Source organism: Macaca nemestrina, chromosome 13 (genome assembly GCF_043159975.1).
Source record: "Macaca nemestrina isolate mMacNem1 chromosome 13, mMacNem.hap1, whole genome shotgun sequence".
Taxonomy (NCBI): Eukaryota; Metazoa; Chordata; class Mammalia; order Primates; family Cercopithecidae; genus Macaca; species Macaca nemestrina.
This window is the reverse complement of record NC_092137.1, coordinates 27,619,279-27,643,371: the sequence shown is the minus strand read 5'-3', so window position 1 is coordinate 27,643,371 and position 24,093 is coordinate 27,619,279. Positions and strand designations below refer to the sequence as shown.

Sequence of the window (24,093 nt, the reverse complement as noted above, 5' to 3'; positions counted from 1 at the left end):
TTTGAAATCATGACAAGCAGTCTTACAACAAATTTAAAATTAAAAACTCTTTATCCAAGTCACCAATGAAACAGGATTCTGATTCATTAATCATGTCTTGCCCATTTTCTTCAACAAACCTGATGTCCTATAGTGAGCTTATATAGTGTGAGGCATATTTCGTAGCAACGTTGGTTGATTGCCAAGGAGACTCTGCTGCTGTTCTGGATAAGCTCATGTTTCCCTTTTCCCTAGCTGCTAATAGAAGGGCAACTCACGGTGCAGGGTCAAGGGCAAGAAGCTGGGGGAGTAAAGGCTACACATCTAGCCTAATAATAGAGATCTGAGGTGGTCATGAGGAGACTATGTTCTTTTGATTCCATTCCTCAGCAGCAAAAGTACTTGAGTTCAGATGATAAACTTGAAGTTGTAGGCTTGGAAGAGTATCAGCTCAGTATATCCTTCCTTGCATAAATACAAGGGAAAGGCCAAGGGATAATCAGTGTTAACCTGCCAGGTCCAAGGATCTTTTATCCCTGACTTCATCTGAGTCACAAGATTTCTCTAATAAGAGAAACTCTGCTACTCTGAGGAAAATTGTCCCTTATGGGAGCCCCCAGTCAGAGGTAAGGATAGTTCTTTCACGTGGAGGTCCAAAATTCTGGACTTCTAGAAACAAGTGAAGTGTCCTAAAGTCTCCTATTTATTGTTTCTCTTCCAGTATTGTGCCATCGATTCTTGCATAAAATTCTGGAATGCTGGCTCTTCATGGCTTTCCTCTGTAACTGCAAGGAAAAAGGGCAATTCTTTTTCAACTCTTTCATTAGATAAACTGATTAGAGCCCCTGTCACCCATCCATCAGAAAACAGTACGTTACTTCTAAGAAACTAAGTACTCACTTCCCTCAAAAAGGAAATGTCTCCTAGAAGCATGCTCTATCATACTGCCCAAAATGTAGTTTCTTTATAAGTAGAAAGAATACCTCCCTCATAGTAACTAAAATAAGGTCCCACTTGTAGGTATTTTTAACCAAGAGAAATGAAAACATATGTCTACACAAAGATCTATTTGGAAATGTTTATAGTTGCTTTACTCATAATAGCTAAAATCTACCCAAACATCAATCAACTGGGGAATGGATAAACTGTGGTACATCCACAATAATGGAGTATCACTCAGCAAAAAAAAAGAATATACTACTGATGCATGCAACAACACGGAGAGACTACACTGCTGAGTCAAAAAAGGCAAATGTAAAAGGCTAAATACTGTGATTCTATTTCTACGGCATTCTGGAAAAGGAAAGATCAAAGGAACAGAAATCAGTCAGTGGTTGCCAGGCACTAGGTGTTCAGGATGGGGACTGAAAAAAAGGGGGCATGAGGAAGTTTTGGGGGGCGAGGGAAATGTTCTACACTCCAATTGTGATGGTGGTTACAAGAAAGTATATATTTGTTAAAGCTCATCAAACTATATACTCAAAAAGGTGAGTTCTACTGTTGGTAAATTACATCTTAACAAACCTGATTAAATGAGGCAATTTACATGTAAAACCCAGCCAAAGAATAACGAGGTTTGCTCTTGGCCATAGCTAAGACATAAATCCTATGGTTGGTTTTTTTTTTTGTTTTTTTTTTTTTTGAGACGGAGTCTTGCTCTGTCACCCAGGCTGGAGTGCAGTGGCACAATCTCGGCTCACTGCAAGCTCCGCCTCCCAGGTTCATGCCATTCTCCTGCCTCAGCCTCCTGAGCAGCTAGGACTACAGGTGCCCGCCACCACACCTGGCTAATTTTTTTGTATTTTTAGTAGAGACGGGGTTTCACTGTGTTAGCCAGGATGGTCTCGATCTCCTGACCTCGTGATCCACCCACCTCGGCCTCCCAAAGTGCTGGGATTACAGGTGTGAGCCACCACGCCCGGCCTTTTTTTTTTTTTTTTGAGACCAAGTTTCACTCTTGTTACCCAGGCTTGAGTGCAATGATGAGCTCTCAGCTCACTGCAGCCTACGCCTCCAGGTTCAAGTAATCCTCCTGCCTCAGCCTCCCAAGTAGCTGGGATTACAGGTGCCCACCACCAAGCCCAGCTAATTTTTTGTACTTTTAGTACAGATGGGGTTTCGCCATGTTGGCCAACCTGGTCTCAAACTCCTGGCCTCAGGTGATCTGCCCACCTCGGGCTCCCAGAGTGCTGGGATTATAGGCGTGAGCCACCGCGCCAAGCCTATGGTTGTTTCAAGAATCAGATTCTGGCAGGGCATCGTGGCTCACGCCTGTAATCCCAGCACTTTGGGAGGCCGAGGTGGGCGGATCGCTTCAGGCCAGGAGTTCGAGACCAGCCTGGCCAACATGGCGAAACCCCATCTCTACTAAAAATATAAAAAATTAACCAGCTATGATGGCGTGTACCTGTGGTCCCAGCTACTCGGGAGGCTGAAGTGGGAGAATTGCTTGAACCTGGGAGGCAGAAGTGGGAGAATCGCTTGAACCCAAGAGGCAGAGGTTGCAGTCAGCCGAGATCGTGTCACTGCACTCCAGCCTAGGCAACAAAGTAAGACCCTGTCTCAAAAAATAATAGTAACAATTAGATTCTGCTCACAGGTCATAAAACTATGCCAAGTGGAATTTGTGTTTCCAGAGCCAATCTATCCTTACTGTTTTAGTCCATACCACCTTATGTATTCTTTTTGTTTGTTTTTGAGACGGTCTTGCTCTGTCGCCCAGCCTAGAGTACTGTGGCACAATCATAGCTCACAATAGCCTCAAACTTCTGGGCTCAAGCAACCCACCCACCTCGGCCTCCCAAGCAGCTTGGACTACAGGTGTGAGTAACCACGCCCAGCTATTTTTTTCTTTTTTGTGGAGACTGAGACTCACTATGTTGCCCAGGCTTGTCCAGAACTCCTGGTCTCAAGCAATCCTCCTGTCTTGGCCTCCCAAAGCAGTGGGATTACAGGCATGAGCCACCACACCCAGCCCTTACATATTCTTAAAACAAAATACGAATAACAACAAACAAACGTCCTGGATCCCTCAAATCAAGTTAGGACCTAAAGATAAGAAGACATAAGACCAACAAAAGGCCTGTAATCAGCTCAGTATTAACCAGCCAGTAAACAGGACAGGAACTCTCAATATAGGAAACTCTTTTCTGGTGCTGTATCCTTTACCATCTCCTCTCCCCCACTATTACTGGCTACATGCTTAACAATAATGGGCAAACAATGTGAGGATAAGCAGATGCTCTGTTGCCATGGGCCACCTCAGCCACCTCTCACCTCTGTGGTCAATGTCATCAGTATCGCTGTCTGCTTCCTCATCCTCTTCATCCAAGGTTCCTCGAGTCAGGATCAAATCAGAAGGGTGCAGCACAGGACATACGCTGTCTACAGTGAAAACACCTATCAGTGCATATGCCTCCTTAAAAAGGTGATTTTGAATCACTGAGTAACTATGATCATAAACTGGCAGGATGAAAGTGCTCACGATACATATAAATGCAGGATCTTACCTCTTCTAAATGTATTGTTAATACCACTTAACATTTCTATAATAGCTTAGTTCACAAAGTGCTTTCATAAGGCAAATAGCCCTAGGAGTACCATATAAGCTGAGGGAAATAATTTTCAAGAAGCTTGTCTTAGTAGTAGCATCATTCTTTCTTACTGGCTCATAGCTTGGAAGGGGTGATGGTTTTTCCTATGAAAGCTAACAACATTTGAGCAGATCCAGTGTGCTGGTGAGTCACAGTGAAAGTGGAGTGCTAAGGAAGCCTCCTGGTGGAAATGTAAGTTCAGAGAAGGTCTGCAGAAAATACAGGGTGAAATGATATTGAGGAGCCAGGGTATTATTTAAGAGGAGGAGAGAGGGGAAAAATAGAAAATCAAATACACTAATAGAAGTAAAATTCCTTATTCAGAAAAACTAGTAAGGGCTGAGCTCCAGTAATCAGAAAGGAGTCTAATCAAGTCACTACTGCCATGGCAGGACATGGCCACTCTCTCTTACAGGAGCCTATGAGGCTTGCGAGAGCTCAGCTAGAGAATAAGGGTGGCCAGAGACAGCAATATCAACTGGCACAAATCTCAAGGGGCCTGTGGGCCTCAAAAAGGAGGAGGACAGGACATGCTGACAGTAAATGCTTCATTCTGTGCCCAACTAACAATTATGCAACTATACTTGTGACTTTCCTCAAATGATTGACTTAAAACTCTCTCAACCTTCAACAGGTTAGCTGATTACAGCAGACCCTTTGCAGCAGTAGTTTTAACATTCACTTCACATATTCAGAAGTGATTCTAAAGGACTGTGGCACATAGGAATGTATTTTGCTGAGCTATGCAACAGGATGGCACAAGTGAGTTCACTTAACTGGTAAACCCGGTCCGTTACTAGCTTTGCTGTTCTCTACTAAACACAGAGCAGTAACTTTCATGAACAGAAACATCACTCCTTTAAGAAAGATGTCCCAGAAAAAAAAAAAAAAAATGCTAGTGTTGGTAATGAGAAGAAAAAATAAATGTACAATTTATTACAATAAATAAATAAATGGAGCTTTTCTTTTAAGTACAGTCAATTTGGTTGCAGGATCCCACTAAGCTGCAACAGACTTGCACCTGAATCTTGAGGACAGTCCCTCAATATACAGGGGTGGGGATGGAAGGTGGGCTGTAAATGAAAACTAACCTAAAAACCCCTGGAGAGCCAATGATAAAACTAACTAAAAAAATTTTAAAAATTCAGTAAAGTAGCAGAATAAAAGATGAATATACAGAAATCAAAAGCCTTCATACATACAAACATAAACCAGTTATAAGATACAATGGTTCAGAAAATCCCATTTTCAACAGTAATGAAGAAGGTTAAATACTTAGAATAAATTTCAAGCTGGGGCCAGGCATGGTGGCTCATGCCTGTAATCCCAACACTTTGGGAGGCTGAAATGGGCAGATCACCTAAGGTCAGGAGTTCAAGACCAGCCTGGCCAACATGGCAAAACCTTGTCTCTACTAAAAACGCAAAAATTAGCTGGATGTGGTGGCACGTGCCTATAGTCCCAGCTACACAGGAGGCTGAGGCACAACAATTGCTTGAACCCAGGAGGCAGAGGTTGCAGTGAGCCAAGATTGCGCCATTGCACTCCAGCCTGGGTGACAGAGCAAGACTCCGCCTCAAAAATACATACATACATACATACATACATTTCAAGCTGGGTGTAGTGGTTCACACCTGTAATCCCAGCACTCTGGGTGGCTGAGGCGGGCAGATCTCTTGAGCCCAGGAGTTCAAGACCAGCCTGGGCAACATGGCAAAACCTCATCTCCACTAAAAATACAAAATTTAGCCAGGCATGGTGGCAGGCGCCTCTAGTTCCAGCTACTTGGGAGGCTGAGGCAGGAGAACAGCTTGAACCCAGGAGGCAGAGGCTGCAGAGAGCCAAGATCACACCACTGCACTCCAGTCGGGGTGACAGAGCAAGACCCTGTCTCAAAATAAATACATAAACATGATTTGTTTTTTAAAAAAATTAAAAAGAAACAGGCAAAAACTCTTGTTCAAAAAGGTTGGCTAAAATAACAAAAATATTTTGAAAAGAAATAAGAAAAATCTACATGTGGAAAACTATAAACACTCCTGAAAGACACAAGTAGACCTGACAAATACAAAGACACTCTGTGGTCTTGGGTAGCAAGACTGAACATCATAGAGATGTCACTTCTCCCTAAATTAATTATGAATATAATGTAATCCCAACAAAAATAGCAAAAAGCTTTTTTAGGGAACTAGATAAAGCTGATACTCAGTTCATGTGGAAGAACATGTAAGGACAGCCAAATAAAAATTAGGAGGAGAATCTGATCTAGCAGATATTGGAACATAATTACATAATTAAAAGAACACGGTACAGGCATAAAAGTAAATAATCCTTGCTCATCAAAGCAAGTTAAAAGAAAAAAAAGTTGGCTGGGGATGGTGGCTCACGCCTATGATCCCAACACTTTGGGAGGCCAAGGCAGGAGGACTGCTTGAGGCCAAGAGTTCAAGACCAGCCTGGGCAACATTGTGAGACCTTGTCTTTATTAAAAATTTCCTTAAAACTAGCCAGACGTGGTGGCAAACACCTGTAGATCTAGCTACTCTGGAGGCTGAGGCAGGAGGAATGCTTGAGCCCAGGAGTTCAAGGCTGCAGGGAGCTACGATTGCACCACTACACTCCAGCCTGGGTGACAGAGTGAGAAACTACCTCAAAAATAAATAAATAATAAATAAATAAATAAATAAATAAATAAAAAGGAAATGGTCCAGTGAAATAATATAGAAATATATTGAAGTACGCATGGAACTTTAGTATATTATACATACAGAATCTTAAAACGCTGTTACAAGCCAGGTGTAGTGGCATACACCTATCCGAGCTAGTTGGCAGGCTGACATGGAAAAATCGCTTGAGCCCAGGAGTTCCAGACCAGCCTCAGACCTCATCTCTTTAAAAAAAAAAAAAAAAAAAAGAACACTACCCCCCCAAAAACAAACAAACAAACAAAAAAAAAAACTCACTAAGGCAAAGGCAGACTTTTAAATAAATCATACAGATACAACTATTTATGAAAAAAATAACACCAACCTATATACCTCATACTATACCCAGGAATAAACTCGAATCAGGGATCTAAATTTAGAAACTAAAACCAGACAAATCTACAAACAAACATAGGTGAACTCCTCTTTAACACAGATGTATATAGAGGCTTCCTAACTGTGACTTAAAATCCCAGATCCAATAAAAGATAGATCAATTTGACTACATCAAAACAAAATAAGAACTTTTGCATGGCAAAATAACATCATGAACAAAGTCAAAGGATAACTGATAGGGAGAAAATATTAAATATTTGCAACATATAATCACAGAAAAATTGATATTCCTATTATATCAATGGATATTAAAACTAATGGATGAACCTTAGAAAATTAAAAGGGTATTTATAGTCTCAAAGCATCACCTCATAAAATTCTTATTACAAAGAGAAAAACAGCCATATTTTAAAATAGTAATTTTTGTTCTTGTTTTTAAGACGGAGGGAGTCTCACTCTGTCACCCAGGCTGGAGGGCAGTGGCGCGATCTTTGCTCACTGCAACTTCCACCTCCCGGGTTCAAGAGATTCTCCAGCCTTAGTGAGTAGCTGGGAATACAGGCATGTGCCACCACGCCCGGCTAATTTTTTGTATTTTTAGTAGAGATGGGGTTTCACCATGTTGGCCAGGCTGGTCTCGAATTCCTGACCTCAAGTGATCGACCTACCTGGGCTTCCCAAAGTGCTGGGATTACAGGCATGAGCCACTGCGCCCGGCCTAAAAATAGTAATCCTTTATGAAAAATGTAGCATACACCACTTTATAAAAATATTCAAAGTTAACATCACCAGTAACAGGACAAATCAACATCATGTGCCTCCCGATGTGACTCCCTGAAAAAACACAACTTCTGTAAAGTTCTGCCAAAAATTAGTCACCCAAATCAAATCACAAGGAAACATGAGACAAACCTAAATTGAAGGATGCTCTATAAAATAACTGTCCTACATGCTTAAAAAATATCAGTCATGAAATACAAAAACAGACTAAGGAACTGTTCCAGATTCTAAAGGAGTATAAGGCATGTGAGAATTGAATACAACACACATCCAGGATTTTCTCCTGCTATCATGGGGAAATGGCTACATCTGAATAAGATCTATATGTTAGCTAATATTATAGTATTATGTCAATGCTAATTTCCTGATTTCTGATAACTGCACTGAGGTTATATAAAATTATATCCTTGTTTTTATGAAAAAGACACTGAATTATTCAAGGTAAAAGAGTATTATATCTGTAACTTACTCAAATGATTCAGGAAAAATATATATTTATATAACATATAAAGTCATATACAGATAGAGAAAATAAAGTAAACATAGAATGTTAACATTTTGGGAATCTGATTGAAGATTTATGGCAATTATTTGTATTATTCATGTAACTTTTCTGTAAATCTGAAATTAAGGTCAAACCATAAAGAAAAAAAAAAAATTATAAAAAAAATTAAGGAGGGTTAAAAGTGTTAGAAACAAACAAAAAAAAACCACAGCAGACATCAAGCATATTGCCAAAGTAAAGCAAAAACTTCCTGAAAGAGGAATCCAAAGTGATACAGCTATATATAATTTCCAGTTGTTTGCCTTTCCAAATCCTTTATTTTTTAATATATGTAAGCATATGCGTGTGTTGTGTGTGTATATATGTGTGTGTATGTGTGTGTGTATATATATAACCACATTTCCTTTATCTTTTTCTCTTTATCTCTCTCATATATAAATAGAATTCTGCTGAGTAGAAATAAGTGTAACCGGCCAGGCGTGGTGGCTCATGCCTGTAATCCCAGCACTTTGGGAGGCCCAGGTGGGCAGATCATCTGAGGTTGTGAGTTTGAGACCAGCCTGATCAACATGGAAAAACCCCATCTCTACTAAAAATACAAAATTAGGGGCCGCGCGCGGTGGCTCAAGCCTGTAATCCCAGCACTTTGGGAGGCCGAAACGGGTGGATCACGAGGTCAGGAGATCGAGACCATCCTGGCTAACACGGTGAAATCCAGTCTCTACTAAAAAATACAAAAAACTAGCTGGGCGAGGTGGCGGGCGCCTGTAGTCCCAGCTACTCGGGAGGCTGAGGCAGGAGAATAGCTCGAACCCGGGAGGCGGAGCTTGCAGTGAGCTGAGATCCAGCCACTGCACTCCAGCCTGGGCCACAGAGCGAGACTCCGTCTCAAAAAAAAAAAAAAAATACAAAATTAGCCAGGGGTGGCGGCACATGCCTGTAATCCCAGCTACTCAGTAAGGCTGAGGCAGGAGAATCACTCGAACCTGGGAAGCAGAGGTTGCGGTGAGCTGAGACTCCAGCCTGGGCAACAAGAGCGAAACTCGGTCTCAAAAAAAAAAAAAAAAAAAGAAATAAGTAAGTGTAACCTTTTTTTAGTTCCTAACACCAAGAAACCCTCCAATACCTTTGGCAGTCCCTGCATCCAAGGCTACAGAACCCATATCTTTTCGAAGGCGTTCCAGTTGTTCTCTCTGCTGTTGGCTCTCTGCACTGGCCTGTATATATAGAGAAAAATGTCATCATATTCAAAAAGGAGTCCCAAATTAGATGCCAGACTTCTCAGTGGAGACGAAGAATTATACAAATACTAGAGGCTACATAAAAACTGATGCAGATAAGGGACGTCCGGTATAGGGACAGAAACACTAAGTAGCGTGGACCTGGGTTACAGCAGAAGTTCAGACTAGAGAGCTCTGCAGACTGATTTAAAGGATTCAGAAACTGAACACAAAAAGATTTCAAAAGAACCCTCAATTCCAAAGTGTTGAGTTCAGTCCAGGGTGGATCTCCTGCTCTGTTAATTAAACTGGAACATTTTAACTGGTTAGGCAAAATGCCTAGATAGAAAGCATTACTCTTTTTATTCATCCCCAGCCTACAAAATGAAAAAACAAAAGATATAATAAAATTTATTATATGGGAAAAAAACACAAAAACCTGAAGTAGACATAGCAGGAAGGCTCAAAGACAAGGGATCCAATGAGCCTATGGAAGCAGGACACTCAATCATTTGGGATAAGAGAAGGCTGGGCATGGTGGCTCAGCCTGTAATCCTAGTACTACAGGAGGCCCAGCAGGGAGGATCGCAGGAGCTCAGGAATTTGAGACCAGCCTGGAAAACATAGTGAGACCTTGTCTGTACAAAAATTTACAAAATAAAATTAGCCAGGCATGTGGTATATACATGTTGTCCTAGCTACTCGGGTGGCTGAGATGGGAGGATCGCTTAAGCCTTTCAAAAAGTTGAGGCTGCAGTGAGCCGTGATCATGCCACTGCACTCTGGCCTGGGTGACAGAGTGAGACCCTTTCTCAACAACGAAAAAAGGAGTTGTGAATCACCACCATACTCTATACAAAATTCTACAACTAGTTTTAAATTGACCTCTGAGAGGGAAGAAACATTAAGGAGCCTTTCTGCACCCAGACAACATACATACAAATGTACAAATTTAAATTAACAAGTATTTAGAAGATACACTGAAATTTCATTAGTCAATTGTACCTCAATAAAGCTACAAAAAACTTTTTTAGTTAAATAAAAGATACATTAATAACCAAAACAAAAGCACTTATGTCATCAGGATTGAGCTGGGTTTTTTTAATGGCCCTTCTAAAATATACAAACAGCCTCCCTTCTTACCAGTGATTTTTTCAGACGTTCATATTCAGGACGATACTCCCTGTAAAGAGAAACACTTTCTAAATTCCTTTGCTTAATCACCTATCCTACTCACTCTCCACATCCCTTATGTCCTCTGTTTTCCTAAGACTCTGACAATAATAAAATATCTGACTTCATTCAACATCAGATGTAACAAATCTTAGTCACTGATAGAGTCTACCCAATGGAATTAAAAGCCAAGGTGCCCGCTCCCACCTTGGAACCAGGAGACACAATCCTGACTGCTGGGCTGGAAAGATTAATACTGGTGAGAACATGACTGATGAACTCATCATTCATTTGAGATAAAAGGCTGAGATAAGTAAAAGATAAGCCTGTTGAGCTCAGGATATGCAACATACAATTATGTGCTTTACTTGAACACTAACAGTGAAAGGATACAGAGAAGAGTCTATCCTAAGGTTTTGATAATACCCCTGTGTCTAATGAATCAAAATCAAAATAACGTGTCTGAAAACCAAAACATGGTTGTTAGGATCTTGCAAAATATGAAGCCAAAGACACACGCTAATAAGCCGGCTATCGTGCCACAGGCCTAAGGAAAGTGTACAGGACTCTGACTCCACTTTCCTTTAGTTAAATGGAATTCCAGTATTAACAATGACAACAGTTATAACATTTATTATAAAATATGCTTACTATATGTCAGCAATTGTGATAAGTGCTGTATACATGTTTTCTCAGTCTTCACAACAACCTTAGTGCCAAATCCAGCCTACTGCCTGTTTTCATAAATGATGTTTTACTGTAACCCACGCCCATTCATTTACGAATTGTCTAAGGACGCTTTTGTCCTACAATGGCAGACTTCAGCAGTTGCAACAGAGACTGTATGGTCCACAAAGCCTGAGATATCTATTATTTAGCTCTTTACAGAAAAGTTTGATGATCCCTGCTCTTAATCACTCAATACGATGAAGATTTATACTTCCATTAAAAAAAAAAAGTTAAAGGGAACTTGTTACCCCTACGTGTGATCTGATTCAATAGATATGCAAGGCAAATATAATATATCCATCATGAAAACTTAACGCTTCTCCTGGAAAAACTGCTTTCATATCAGAATTGTAGGTTATTAAGAATGTCATCAACAGAATTTTCCTCTATCCTCACCTTTCATATTCTTCGGCAGCACTGGTAACTTGCACGAAGAGTTCATCTAATCCAGTGCCCAGAACAGCAGAGACACCCACCACCTGCCAAAAAGCATCATCAATGCCACATATTTTTTAATGAAGTATATTCACTTGTTCAAATGTCATAAAATCTTAGTAAGAGAGGTTTATGCTTTGAGAAGTCTTTGGCAAAAAGCCAGGCTAAAAAAGAACAGCACACCTAGTCAAAAGTCACAGAAATAAGTCCATGGAAAATAAAAAAATTGACAAAGAAAGATATGGCCTGAGTGCAGTGGCCCATGCCTGTACTCCCAGTACTTTGGGAGACTGAGGCAGGAGGTACACTTGAGGCCAAGCATTCAAGACCAGCCTGGGGAACATAGCGAGATCCCAGTCTCTACAAAATGTAAAAAATTAGCTGGGTATGGTATACCACACGTGCCTATAGACTTAGCTGCTTGGTAGCTGAGTCAGGAGTATCCCTTGAGACCAGAAGGTCAAGGCTGCAGTGAGCTGTGATCCTGTCACTACACTCTGGCCTGGGTAAAACAAAGCAAGATCCTCTCTCCAAAAGGAAAAAAGAAGAAAAAAAAAAAAGATATAATTAGGACTGAACAATTAACAGGACTTATTATCTATTCCCTAACAAACCAAACCAAATCACTTTCTGCTTTGTCTATGCCTTTGCTTGGGCAATTAACCCACTCTGCCTTTGCCTACATAAATCTTACCCTTCTTCAAAGCATACCTCTAATGCTATATCCTCCAAAATCTGTCATTTCGATCTGCCACCCAACTTCCAATCTTTCTTAAGGTACTTACTATATCATCTGTTTTAATTCTGTGTGTAGCCTTCTCTCCCAAATAGACTATAAACTCTGAAGTTGGGGTCCCTATCTTATTCTTCTTGTACACTCCACAATTTTTAATAAGCAATGCTTTAAAAGTTACTTTTCAGTAGGTAATAAGCTTCCTTTCTCAGCCAGGTTCAAAGCCAGTCCTATGGGTTAACAGGTTATCTAGAGAGGCTGTCAGTGTGAGCAGGAGAGAAAATTTACCCTGAGTGAGCTGTAAAACTCATCTAACACCAGGCTCATTGAACGAGTCAGGTTACTGACATATGTAGTCTCTTGATTTAAGGCATCTTGGAAAGCCTCAAAATCCTGCATCCATTCCACTGCAAAGCTGTGGTCAATGATGTCAGTCTGTACCAGAGAGAAGTCAATTATGAGCAACCAGAGACAACAAACACAAAATTTATTCTTTTAATTAAGTGGTGAGAGCAAAGAGCGTATCATCCATATATTTTCTTTCTCTGCTTCTATTTCCCCCTCCACTGCAACAAGCCACAAAGAACCACGATCATTGTGTAGTCAGTGTAACTAAATGAAGATATATATTCTCTTGGTTCACCCTCTACCATCCACTGCCAAGTAACCAGGGCCAGAATGGACACCAGCACATTCTAGGCTCTGAAGTCAAAATGTCTCCTGCATCCTAGCCATCAACCAACAGAGAAGTTTAGTGTTTTTTAATTTGCCACTTCCAGTACACTAGCTGTCCCTCTCGTAATTACACAGTCTTGACTCTGAGGGATAATCTACACACTATGGTTGAAGTGCTACTCTACCTAGCCTAAAATAATTTTAGACAAGAGTTGGTAATAACTGCTCATTCAATTTGGTTGATTCATTTTCTCGAAGTGCCTATGAATTTGTTTCAGTAAAGCCTGAATCTGGTCTCCAGCATCTGAAAAAATCTTTCTCACCCACCCAAACCTTCCAACCACAAGGTTCTGATGAAAAATGGTGAATCACAACAGGAAGAATACACTTACTTTATTCATGACCACAATGAAAGGCAGCTTGGTTTTGTACAAGATGCTGAAAAACCAAACATTGAGAAGTTATTAGTAAAAGCACATAAGCTCTTGCTTGTCCAGTGTCAGTATGTCGGGCTAAGTAAGAGAAGGGGAATGAGTTCAGAATCTAAAAAGTAGTCATCCATTTTTACATAACACTCATATAGTCTCTCCCAACAGGAAAACCACCACCACCCAGAAACAACACACGAACTCTCACTCTCGTTTGAAGTAATAATGCCTTAATATTGAACTTGTTTTTGTTTTGCTTTTTACCAAACTGGCATTTTTCAGAGAAGGAAATGAACATTTATTGAATATGTATTACAGGTTGAGAATTTCTTATCTGAAATACTTGGGACCAGAAGTGTTTTCAATTTCAGATTTTGGAACATTTGTAAATACTTATTGGTTGAGCATCCCAAATCCGAAAATCCAAAATCCTCCAATAACCATTTCCTCTGAGTGTCATGTCAGTGTTCAAAAAGTCTCAGATTTTGGAGCATTTCAGATTTCAAATTTTTGGATATGGGATGCTCAATCTGTATAGACTAGGCACTGTGCTAATAAGCACCTTTATATGTATTATCTCCTTTATTCTTTACAAACAACATGTAAATATATACAATTTTTATTTGTCAATTGTACCTCAGTAAGGTGGGAAAAGAACATGAAAACTTTTTTCAATCTGTAAAGTAACATTTAAAAATGTTTCTACCCCCACCTTTATTGAGGTATGGTTGACAAATAAAAATTATATGTATATTTAAGGTGTACAAAGGGATATTTTGATACACAGTTGACCCTTAAACAACATAGGTTTGAACTGTGAGATTTACTTTTCTTCCACCTCTGCCACCCCAAGACAGCAAAACCAACTCCTACTCTTAGACTACTCAAAGTGAAGATGATTAGGATGACGAGTTTTATGATGAGCCACTTCACTTAATCAATAGTTAATATATCTTCCCCTTATTTTCTCTAGCTTATTATATGAATACAGCATATAATACATATAATATATATAATGTGTGCTAATTTACTGTTTACGTTACCAGCAAGGTTTCCAAACAGCAGACCTTTAGTAATGAAGTTTGGGGGGAGTCAAAGTTATAGTCAGGTCTTCCACTCCGCAGGGGTTGGCTCCTCTAACCCCCAAATTGTTCAAGGGTCAACTGTATGTTTACATCACGAAATGATTACCAGCTGGGGGTGTTGGCTCATGCCTGTAATCCCAGCACTTTGGGAGGCCAAGCTGGGAGGACTGCCTGAGCCCACAAGTTCAAAACCAGTCTAGGCAACGTGGCGAGACCCCACCTCTAAAAATAAATAAATAAATAATATATATTTTTGTAAAGAAATGATTACCACCATCAGGCAAATCAAATAATTTTCTTTTAAACAATTAATATGAAAATGGGCCAGGCACAGTGGCTCATGCCTGTATTCCCAGCTCTTTGGGAGGCCAAGGCGGGCAGATCACTTGAGGTCAGGAGTTTGAGACCAGCCTGGCCAACACGGTGAAACCCCGACTCTACTAAAAATACAAAATTAGCTAAGCATAGTGACTACTCGGGAGGCTGAGGCAGGAGAATCACCTGAGCCCAGAAGGTGGAAATGGCAGTAAGGTGAGATCGTGCCATTGTACTCAAGCCTGGGTGACAGAGCAAGACTCTGTCTCAAAAAAATATAAATAAACAAACAATTAATATGAAAATGAAATAATGCTGTCAATCTTCAGATTTCTATTTGGATCAAGATTTCTTGCATCCAACACAAAGGGACATCCCTTGTCATATCAGAAGAGACAAATGTTGGTGATGACATTTGTGCACCCTCAAAATTAAATTCTCTCAGCTTTAATAACTGTCTGCCTTGCCTTGCTTCTCAGTCTTTTTTTTTTTTTTTTTTTTTTTTTTGAGACGGAGTCTTGCTCTGTCGCCCAGGCTGGAGTGCAGTGGTGCGATCTCGGCTCACTGCAAGCTCCACCTCCTGGGTTCATGCCATTCTCCTGCCTCAGCCTCCCTAGCAGCTGAGACTACAGGCGCCCACCACCCTGCCCGGCTAATTTTTTGTATTTTTAGTAGAGACAGGGTTTCACCGTGGTCTCGATCTCCTGACCTCATGATCCCCCCACCTCGGCCTCCCAAAGTGCTGGGATTACAGGTGTGAGCCACCCTGCCTGGCCACTCCTCAGTCTTAATGCACTAATATAATCCAGTGAGGCATGCCCTTCCTCTGCGGGGCAAACCTGTGCCTTTTATTTTTTTGAGACAGGGTCTCACTCTGTTGCCCAGGCTGGAGTACAGTGACATCATCACAGCTCTGCAGCCTTGGCCTCCCAGGCTCAAGCAATCCTCCCACCTCTGCCTCCCAGGTAGCTGGGATTACAGGCACACACCACCATGCCTGGCTAATGTTTTGTATATTTTGTAGAGATGGGGTTTGACCATGGTGCCCAGGCTAGTCTCAAACTCCTGGGCTCAGGCAATCCTTCCACCACAGCCTCCCCAAGTGCTGGGATTATAGGCATGAGCTACCATGCCGGGCCACCTGTGCATTTTAGAATTATGGATAAATCTTCTTATTCATGGTATCTCCTCATGTTACAATTTCACTCTACCAGCATCATCATTTAGGCCAGAGGACTCTATCCTTTTTTTTTTTTTTTTTTTTTTTTGAGACAGGTTCTTGTTGCCCCAGGCTGGAGCGCAATGGCACAATCTGGCTCAATACAGCCTCAACCACCTGAGCTCAAGCAATCCTCCCGCATCAGCCTCCCAAGTAGCTGGGACTACAGGGGCATGCCACCACGCTGGCTAATTTTTTTAATTTTTTTATAGAGACACAGTCTTGCTATGTTGCCCAGCCTGGTCTCAAATTCCCAAGCTCAAACGATCCTCCCACTTTGGCCTCCCAAGTGTTGGGACGACAGACTCGGCCCAGAGGACTTTATTATCTTTAGACTTGGATTTTATTCAACTGGGAACAACTATCAGACAGCTCATATTCATACATCACCTTTTTGTAACAACAAGGGAGGAAGATCAGAGGGTACTGAGAGAGAATGCCAATAGCACATATGCCTCTTTTCTCCTCTGACCTTCCCCAACTCACAGCCACTCAACTGAAGAGCAAATCTGAATGAGCACAAACGCAGGGGTAAGCAATCAGATTTTTAAAAAATTGTAAAAAGAGGAAGAAGAGGAGAAAAAGGCCTTATACCTTGATGGAACACTGTCCCCACCAATAATCAATTACCTGCAGGCATAGAGCATGTTGGACATGAAGGTCACTGGGTTGGTACTTCTCGATGTGTCCATTACATAGATGACAACTGTTGGAAATGAGGATGCCTAAAGCCACAAAATAATCAAAGCCTTGGTCAGAGGGCTCATGACCTGTTCTCAAACTTTTTCCACCATCCTTAACAAGGGGAAACCACTTTAGTCAGGGTGTGCAGAGCTTCTACAACTCCCTCCCATATAAAGTCCAAGGCAATTGGAAATAAATGCTCATCCAGTCTAGCCCCTCTAGCTATTCTCAGTAGCAAGTCCTAGAATACTCACAAGGGCCTCAGTGATAATTGTCCCAGAAGCTGACCAAGTGAATACTTCAATCTGTCCGGGTGTGTCAATCAACACATATCTATGTCAAGAAAGATCATTAAAGAAGTGTTAGATTTGTGTTATGCTGAAGGATATTCCATCATATAAGACAATAAACATCTGGTTATCCAAGACTGGAATAACCTCTGCACACTGCCAAATCTAACTTCCTCATATTGCCCTTAAACTGCACATGATGATCCCTTAGACTTTGTTCAACGACCAATATTCACGCTAATGGGCAGGAACAGCAGACCATGAGTTGCTGCAAATGATCACAGGGGAAACTTATAGAAACACAATGCATTTAAAATGAAAGACACAAAACCAGAATGTAAATCTCTTGGGAAACATCTGGTTGCTTAGGGCTGGGGTAAGTGTGGAACAGAGGAAGAAGAATGGGAGGAATGGTTTCATCTCAATCTATATCCTTTCAGAGGCTGATGGTATCCCAGATCCTCCATGAAGCCTAGAAATATGTCAACTACAGAGAAATAAATGGGTGTTACTGAAATCACTTACTTAGACATGTTCTGGGCCTTCTCAATAAATTTCATCACCTAAAAGAAAAAGATATTAATGACAACAAATTCTGATTTCAACACAAAATCACAGAGCCCTCTCCAGGGTGGCATACCTCACAGGCACTATCACCTACTGAATCCCTCAATCACCTACTGAACGTTTGCAATCTTAAGACAACAAGGAATAAACAGACTGAGCTAAAGCAACATAGCCACATCAGCAGCACTCCAATACCACCTCGGGGCACAATCCAAGGACCTGAGAAGCGGAAGACTTTGATCTGTCAATGTCAAGTAGTATCTCTTGTCAAAATGTTAACAGCCTGTCTCATGGCTTAACATCAGAGTGAAAAAAACAATGATTATAAAACACTCTTATAGAAATAGGTGACAAAGAAAACCTAAAGAATGACAAATATTTATCACAAGTAAAATGCCCCATCATTTTTCCATTCCATGACTGCTAGTCCATCCCACTCCCAAATATCCCCATCCCAGCTTCAGGGTAATACCACAAGCAAAGAACATGTCAAGAAAATAACCCAGGTCTTTTAGATTTTTGTTAGCTGTCACAAATATTAAATGTGAAATGTCTGACAATACTGATCACCTTCTCATAGTCTACTTCTCTGTCTGACAAAATGTCTACTTATTTTCTGTATTTATGTGCAGGTTTGCCGCTTTTCTTTATCAATGTGATCAAGCTAAGGAATTTAAGAGTCACAGATTTTTACACAGCCATATTGATATATTAAAGACAGACATACCTGATCAAATCTGGTAGCAAAGAGATTGAGTGAGGTCACTATACCGCCATTGGGTCCAAGTCCATATCTAGACACCAAGTTGAGGACTGAAATCGCTTATAGATTAGATTATAAAGTTCACACCCAGGCTATCATTCACACAAAACAGCATTATGAAATTAGTGTTCCATTAATGAATATTGGCAACCTAATCCGTGACTACCACACAACCTTAACCACACAGGGAAACATTCAGTATCAAGGTCTGGCTCACTCATTTATGACTTTAGGAATGGCCAGGCAAAATGAAGAAAGCAAAGTGACCAAAATGTAATACAGGTGCATGAGGCAGTGACAGCTCCCTAGCATTGGCCATGAAGGCCACCTGTATAACACCTCCGGCTCTGATCCTCATAAACAAATTAAGCAGAGTACACATTTCACACAGCAATTTACTAAGAGTTAATCCAACTAAACCCACTCATTTCTGAGTTTCCCAGTCTAAAGAGGTGGTGACCAACAGATGATCCTCCAAGGCAAAATACTACCTTGTGGGACCCAGGTAGCTGTCAGTTATCCTATCCTACTCTCTGCTCTTTAATTACAACAGCCTGCCATCTGGGGAGACAGTAAAAAAACTAAAATCTCAAGCTGAAATAATATTTCTGATCACCTACCTCTGCCACAATCAGCTTCCATCCTTTTGCTTGTATATTTCACAGGGAAAAGGCAAAAACACTCTTTCAAGCCACAAAATACACAGAAACGAAGCCAGGAATGAGTCAAGACCAAAGTAGATGGAAAAGGATACTGTTTCATGACTTCTTTATACTTTACAGTGTCACGAATATCTGAGGAGAAAGAAAAGAATTAACTGGAATGTAATACATGCACATTCCCTACCAGCAGGAAAGTGAAACTGGCCTTCTAGCCTTCTCTTGTCAGCATTCTCTTCTACCACCTCCACTTTCACACTGGTTTCCTTCCTTACAAAGAATAAATGTCAAGTAATTCATGAAGAATGTTAGGGCTAGGAGCTCTAAAGTTATGGTAGAGAGTTTTGTCTCCACAAAGTGAGAAGTTTCACACAAGTTAAACACGCCTAGAAAAAGGGAGGCAAAAATCAAGGGGAAAAAAAAGCTTCTTACTAATTGCCTATTACTAACAAACGCAATGCAAAGGCAATGCAGACATGATTTTTAAAAAGGAATTAGGCTGGGCACAGTGGCTCACACCTGAAATCCCAGCATTTTGGGAGGCCAAGGCAGGAGGATCACTTGAGCCCAGGAGTTCAAGACCAGCCTGGGCAACATAGAGAGGCCTTGTCTCTCCAAACAAAACAAAACTAGCCCAGCATGGTGGCAGGAGGCTGAGGTGGGAGGATCACTTGAGCCTGGGATGTTGAGGCTGCAGTGAGCTGTGAATCACGCCACTGCACTCTGGCCTGGGTGACAGAGACTCTATAAAAACAACAACAACAACAAAAAAAGCCTAAGCTGTTTAGGAACTCAAGCAAATCCAAAGGAAATGAAAGTAGATAGTTTAGAGAACATCAAAAAAGAAGGCACTGAAGACTGGCAGGCTGGAGAATCTGACTCTATTGCCTAGGCTGGAGTGCAGTGGTGCTATCTTAGCTCACTACAACCTCTGCCACCCGGATTCAAGCAATTCTCCTGCCTCAGCCTCCGGAGTAGCGGGAATTACAGGCATCTGCCACCGCGCCTGGCTAATTTTTTGTATTTTTAGTAGAGATGGGGTTTCACCATCTTGCCCAGGCTGGTCTTGAACTCCTGACCTCTTCATCTACCTGCCTCGACCTCCCAAAGTGCTGGGATTACAGGGGTGAGCCACTGCGCCCGGCCTTTTCCATTCTCTTTAAAGCACTTCACACAAGTTATGTTACCGGTTTACTCACCAATATTGGCAGGAAAGGGAACTTCATGTACTGCTGGATCCAGGTTGATCACATAAGGTGGAGTGCCTTGGGCATGCAGGTGTCCTGTGAGCCTCTGCAGAGATATGGGGAGAAGGTTGGAAGGAGACAAAGAGGGGACAAGAGAGAACTTCCTTTACCACCCATGCCTTAAGAGTTTTGCACTTAGATTTTCTTTTACCTGAAATATCCACCCACTATATCCACCACCAAGATACAACTCTCAGTTCAAATGCTACCTTTCTTCATCACCCATCTAACAAAACTTCCCCTACTCATAGTCACTTGTTTACTTGTTTTGATTCTTCGTATGTGGGTTTTCTCTATCTCCTCCATTAAATATTTAGCCCCATGAATGAATCTTGTCAACCTAATTTTCGCTATATCCCCAGTGAATGGTACATGACAGGCGTGCAAGAAATAATTCTTCGGCAAATCTTCACCAAAACCTGTGTGCTAGCACTGTATTAATCTCTAAAGTTACTTGTAAGCCCCTGCCTTCGAGAAACTGGCAATTTTATCAGCAAGACAATTCCTGTACAACGTGGTAAGCTGACCGAGTATGCACTGAAGGTGCACAGAAGACAGCCTTAATTAACCTGGCTAGGGCCCGAGGAGGCTTTGCCGGGGAAGGAACTAAAGTTGATGGGAAACGACCGAAACCCATGCGCCGATACCCTCCAAATCCTCGGAGACCTCCCTCCCTTTCTCCCTGGCCTTCCGCCTGTCGGAGGCAACCTTTTGCGCTCCCCTACTACACCCACGCTGTGTACGTCACCTGTACAAAGGTGGTTTTCCCGGATCCCGCCATTCCCAACACCAACAGACACACTGGGTGCCGCGGACCCCCAGAAGCCTGGGGCTCAGCTGCAGCTGCGGGCGCCGCCATCTTCCTCCTGGCCCCGCCCACCTGACCATAGAGACACCGCATGGCTAGAGAAACTTCCGCGATGTTCTGGGCAGCGAACGAAAACAGAACCAAAGCGTCAGAAAGGAGCGTGAAGGGGCGCGGTAGTTGCCAGGGCATCTTCTTAGTATCGGGCAGGGCTGGTGAGCCAACTAGTGACAGTGGCGAGGAAGTGGGGGCGCTGAGCAAGCGAGAGGAAGGCTGAAGGGAGCTAGGAAAGGGCTCTGATCTCTGCAGCCTGGGAGGGCTTTTGTCCCCAGGGGGAAGGCGAGAAGAGATGGAAGAGATGGGGTCCCGAGGGCAGGACTCACACAGCAAGAAAACGAGGCGCATGCCTCTCATTTCGAGCCCGCAGAGAGCGGGGAGCGGAGCCACTGGAGGACCGGCTGCTCGGGTTTATTCGGTAGCCGAGGCGGTTAAACAGTTCAGGGCTGGACCAGCCAGGACTGGAGCAGGGTGCAGCCTCCAGGGTTGCTGGGCAGCACCGAGACCCTTTGAGCACCGAACGGATAAACTACGGGAGTTTTCCGCACTTGCATGTTGTTCCCGCGAGTTGCAGGCGCAGGTTCCTGATGCTAGCGCTCATTCCTTGGTAATCACCCTCGGTGAACTACGCAGTTGCCGTGACCTTCAGGATGAATGCTTGGATTCCAGGTGCGAATAGGTACTGGAGGGGAGCTTCCTTCTCACTGAAGGGCTCTCAGAAACTCAGGAAAGATGATGAAAGAGCTTAGAAAAGTATTTCTACTCGCAACCACGCAGTCTGTTTCTGTGGCCCTTTGTAGCTGCTAACAGTGTTCAGTAAGTCATAAGATCTGGCTTTCATACCCAGGCTCTGCCACTTGCTAGTGGTGTGAGTCATGGGCAATTCACTTAAACTCTCTGAACCTGTTTTCTCTTTTTAAAACTGAGATAGTACCTCCCAGGGTTGTGGTGAACGCACGTTGTAAATGATGAGCTAAATCCGTCATCTTTTACCACTAGCTGGATTCCCCTCACCTTGCATAATGTCTGGAACATTCTGGGTACTCAGAAATATTCTCTGGTATAAATAAAGGACAGTTGTGCACTTCCTAAAGTTTCATCAACTGAGAGAGGAATGTCTCATTTGTTCTTTCAGGTTTGCTGAGGGCCCCAGAAGGCTCCTTCCACCGTATCATAGGCTAATAAATAATTTTGTCAAGCCAGAGAAGCTAACAAAGGTGGAGACAATCCTTAAAGAAAAGATAGTGGCGGAAATGACGGTTCTGAACAAGCATATAAAACAAGCTCAAATCCAGCGGGAACAGCTACTGGAGGAATACAGGGAGCTATACCAAGAAAAGTTACTTGTCCAGGCTGAAAACAGGTTCTTTCTGGAATACCTGACTAACAAAACTGAAGAGTACACAAAGCAACCTGAGAAGGTATGGAACAGCTACTTACAACAAAGTGGAGAGATTGAACGAAGAAGACAAGAATCAGCCTCCAGATATGCAGAACAAATTTCAGTGCTTAAAACAGCGCTCTTGCAAAAGGAAAATATCCAATCCAGTTTGAAGCGGAAGTTGCAGGCAATGAGGGACATTGCTATATTAAAGGAAAAGCAGGAGAAAGAAATACAGACATTACAGGAGGAAAAAAAGAAAGTCCAAGCTGAGACAGCTGCAAAGACACGTGAAGTACAGGCCCAGCTCCTCCAGGAGAAAAGATTACTGGAGAAACAACTGAGCGAGCCAGACAGGAGGCTACTGGGAAAGAGAAAAAGAAGAGAGCTTAATAAGAAAGCCCAGGCCTTGAAGTTGGCAGCAGAGCGGTCTATTTTTGAATACTCCTGTGGCCTCAAAAGAGAGAACCAGCAGTTCAAGAAGGAATTACTGCAGCTAATTGAGCAAGCCCAGAAACTAACGGCTACTCAAAGCCACTTAGAAAACAGGAAGCAGCAGCTGCAGCAGGAACAGTGGTATCTGGAGTCCTTAATCCGGGGGAGGCAGAGATTGCAAGGAAGTCATAATCAGTGCCTAAATAGACAGGATGTTCCAAAGACCACACCCAGTCTTCCCCAAGGCACCAAATCAAGGATTAATCCAAAGTAACTCCTCCTAAAATAACATTGATTAGATAACTGGAGCAAGTACTCTTAAGTGCTACATTAACCTGGTTAGGAAGGCTTTTGGATTCCAGATTGTTATTGTAACATCTCCATCATGAGTGTTAGAGTGGAGGATTAGATGGTTTTATCCAACAGTCCTACTAGATATTTGGTAACCAGCTTCCCTTAACTAGTTTTTTCTTGAAATACTCTCGTTAATAAGATATTCCACAAACCTCTAGTTAACCTAACACATGACCCTAACCTAGCCATTTACCATACATCAAACTAGCTAAAGGAAACCAACCCGAGGAAGTGAAAACAGTTGTGATTTATTTCATCTAACTAGATTTCTTTATAGAGAAAAAGTACCTTTAAGGATAGCATTCCAAATAGACTGAATAGCGTTCTGCTCAGTAAATAACCAGTATCAGTTTATCCTCATTCCTTTTGACCGACTTAGCAGACAAAAGCAGTTTTTATAAGATTTTTGTAAGTTTGTGCCAGTGACCAGGTAGCTCCTAGTTTTCTCATGAGCGAAAAAGCATTCTGATAACAGCAAGTCCAGTAAGTGCTAGGCAGAGTGACCTTTCATCTGATGTGAAGCCCCTACAAGTTTAGCTTTAAGTAAATTGAGAAGGTAAGAGAAGATGAAGGAGACATCTATTAGGTCAGCTCTTATATTTGAAAATGTTTTCTTTGAAGAAACACATGTAGCATGGAGGTGACTGAATGCCTCCCCTTATTTCAGGAAAATGTATCCAAAAAAAGTTGAAATATTTGGACTTTTTAAAAAGTGTCATCCATTTCCCTAGCAGCATTCTAAAAGAAGTAAAATGATGTTTATTATCCTAAGTGCTTTAGTTTTAGGTCATTTATTAATTTTCTTACAGGTGCACTTTCTAGTACATGAAGTATCTTTTGTAATTAACGCGTGCCATGTTTATTCCCATTTAGTAGAACTATAAATTATATTTTAAAGTATATATTTTTAGGATAGTTATATATTTTGGGGGGGTTCTGCG

The 24,093-nt window shown here is 41.8% G+C and overlaps 2 protein-coding genes and 1 non-coding gene across 4 annotated transcripts in view; 2 read left to right on the top strand and 1 right to left on the bottom strand.

Moving 5' to 3' along the window:
- Positions 1 to 32: 32 nt before the first annotated feature.
- LOC105479740 (GPN-loop GTPase 1) lies at positions 33 to 21,016 on the bottom strand. Its single transcript, XM_011737919.3, has 14 exons — positions 20,869 to 21,016; positions 20,073 to 20,166; positions 18,969 to 19,008; positions 18,179 to 18,245; positions 17,410 to 17,447; positions 16,849 to 16,927; positions 16,541 to 16,635; positions 13,256 to 13,301; positions 12,477 to 12,623; positions 11,417 to 11,499; positions 10,262 to 10,301; positions 9,025 to 9,115; positions 3,256 to 3,363; positions 33 to 764 (listed from the first exon to the last, which is right to left on the bottom strand). The coding sequence occupies exons 1-14, from the start codon at positions 20,977 to 20,979 to the stop codon at positions 679 to 681; spliced, it is 1,125 nt and encodes a 374-aa protein (XP_011736221.3). The 5' UTR covers positions 20,980 to 21,016; the 3' UTR covers positions 33 to 678.
- Positions 9,375 to 9,503, top strand: LOC112426370 (small nucleolar RNA SNORA36 family). The gene has a single exon (XR_003017657.2). It is a non-coding gene; the product is annotated as a small nucleolar RNA SNORA36 family (small nucleolar RNA).
- Positions 21,017 to 21,024: 8 nt separating the features above from the next.
- The window catches only part of LOC105479741 (coiled-coil domain containing 121), a 4,598-nt gene continuing 1,529 nt past the window's right edge, over positions 21,025 to 24,093 (top strand). Inside the window, exons 1-2 of one of the 2 annotated variants that reach the window (XM_011737920.3) lie at positions 21,025 to 21,651; positions 22,118 to 24,093. The exon at positions 22,118 to 24,093 is cut by the window's right edge and continues 1,523 nt beyond it. In XM_011737920.3, coding sequence (XP_011736222.1) covers positions 21,275 to 21,651; positions 22,118 to 23,072 — 1,332 coding nt within the window. In that variant the 5' untranslated portion in view covers positions 21,025 to 21,274 and the 3' untranslated portion in view covers positions 23,073 to 24,093. Of the gene's footprint in view, positions 21,662 to 22,117 lie in introns of both variants that reach the window. The other variant, XM_011737921.3, reaches the window with a different exon arrangement.

What these genes read in the sequence shown, in the direction of transcription:
- LOC105479740 (XM_011737919.3), bottom strand. Translation starts at nt 20,979, where the DNA reads ATGGCGGCGCCCGCAGCTGCAGCTGAGCCCCAGGCTTCTGGGGGTCCG. An exon ending in TTGCTACCAGATTTGATCAG is followed by an intron (nt 17,448 to 18,178) that starts GTATGTCTGTCT and finishes TTTTTCTTTTAG; the next exon opens with GTGATGAAATTTATTGAGAA. An exon ending in AGTTTTACAGCTCACTCAGG is followed by an intron (nt 11,500 to 12,476) that starts GTAAATTTTCTC and finishes GCTTTTTGGCAG; the next exon opens with GTGGTGGGTGTCTCTGCTGT.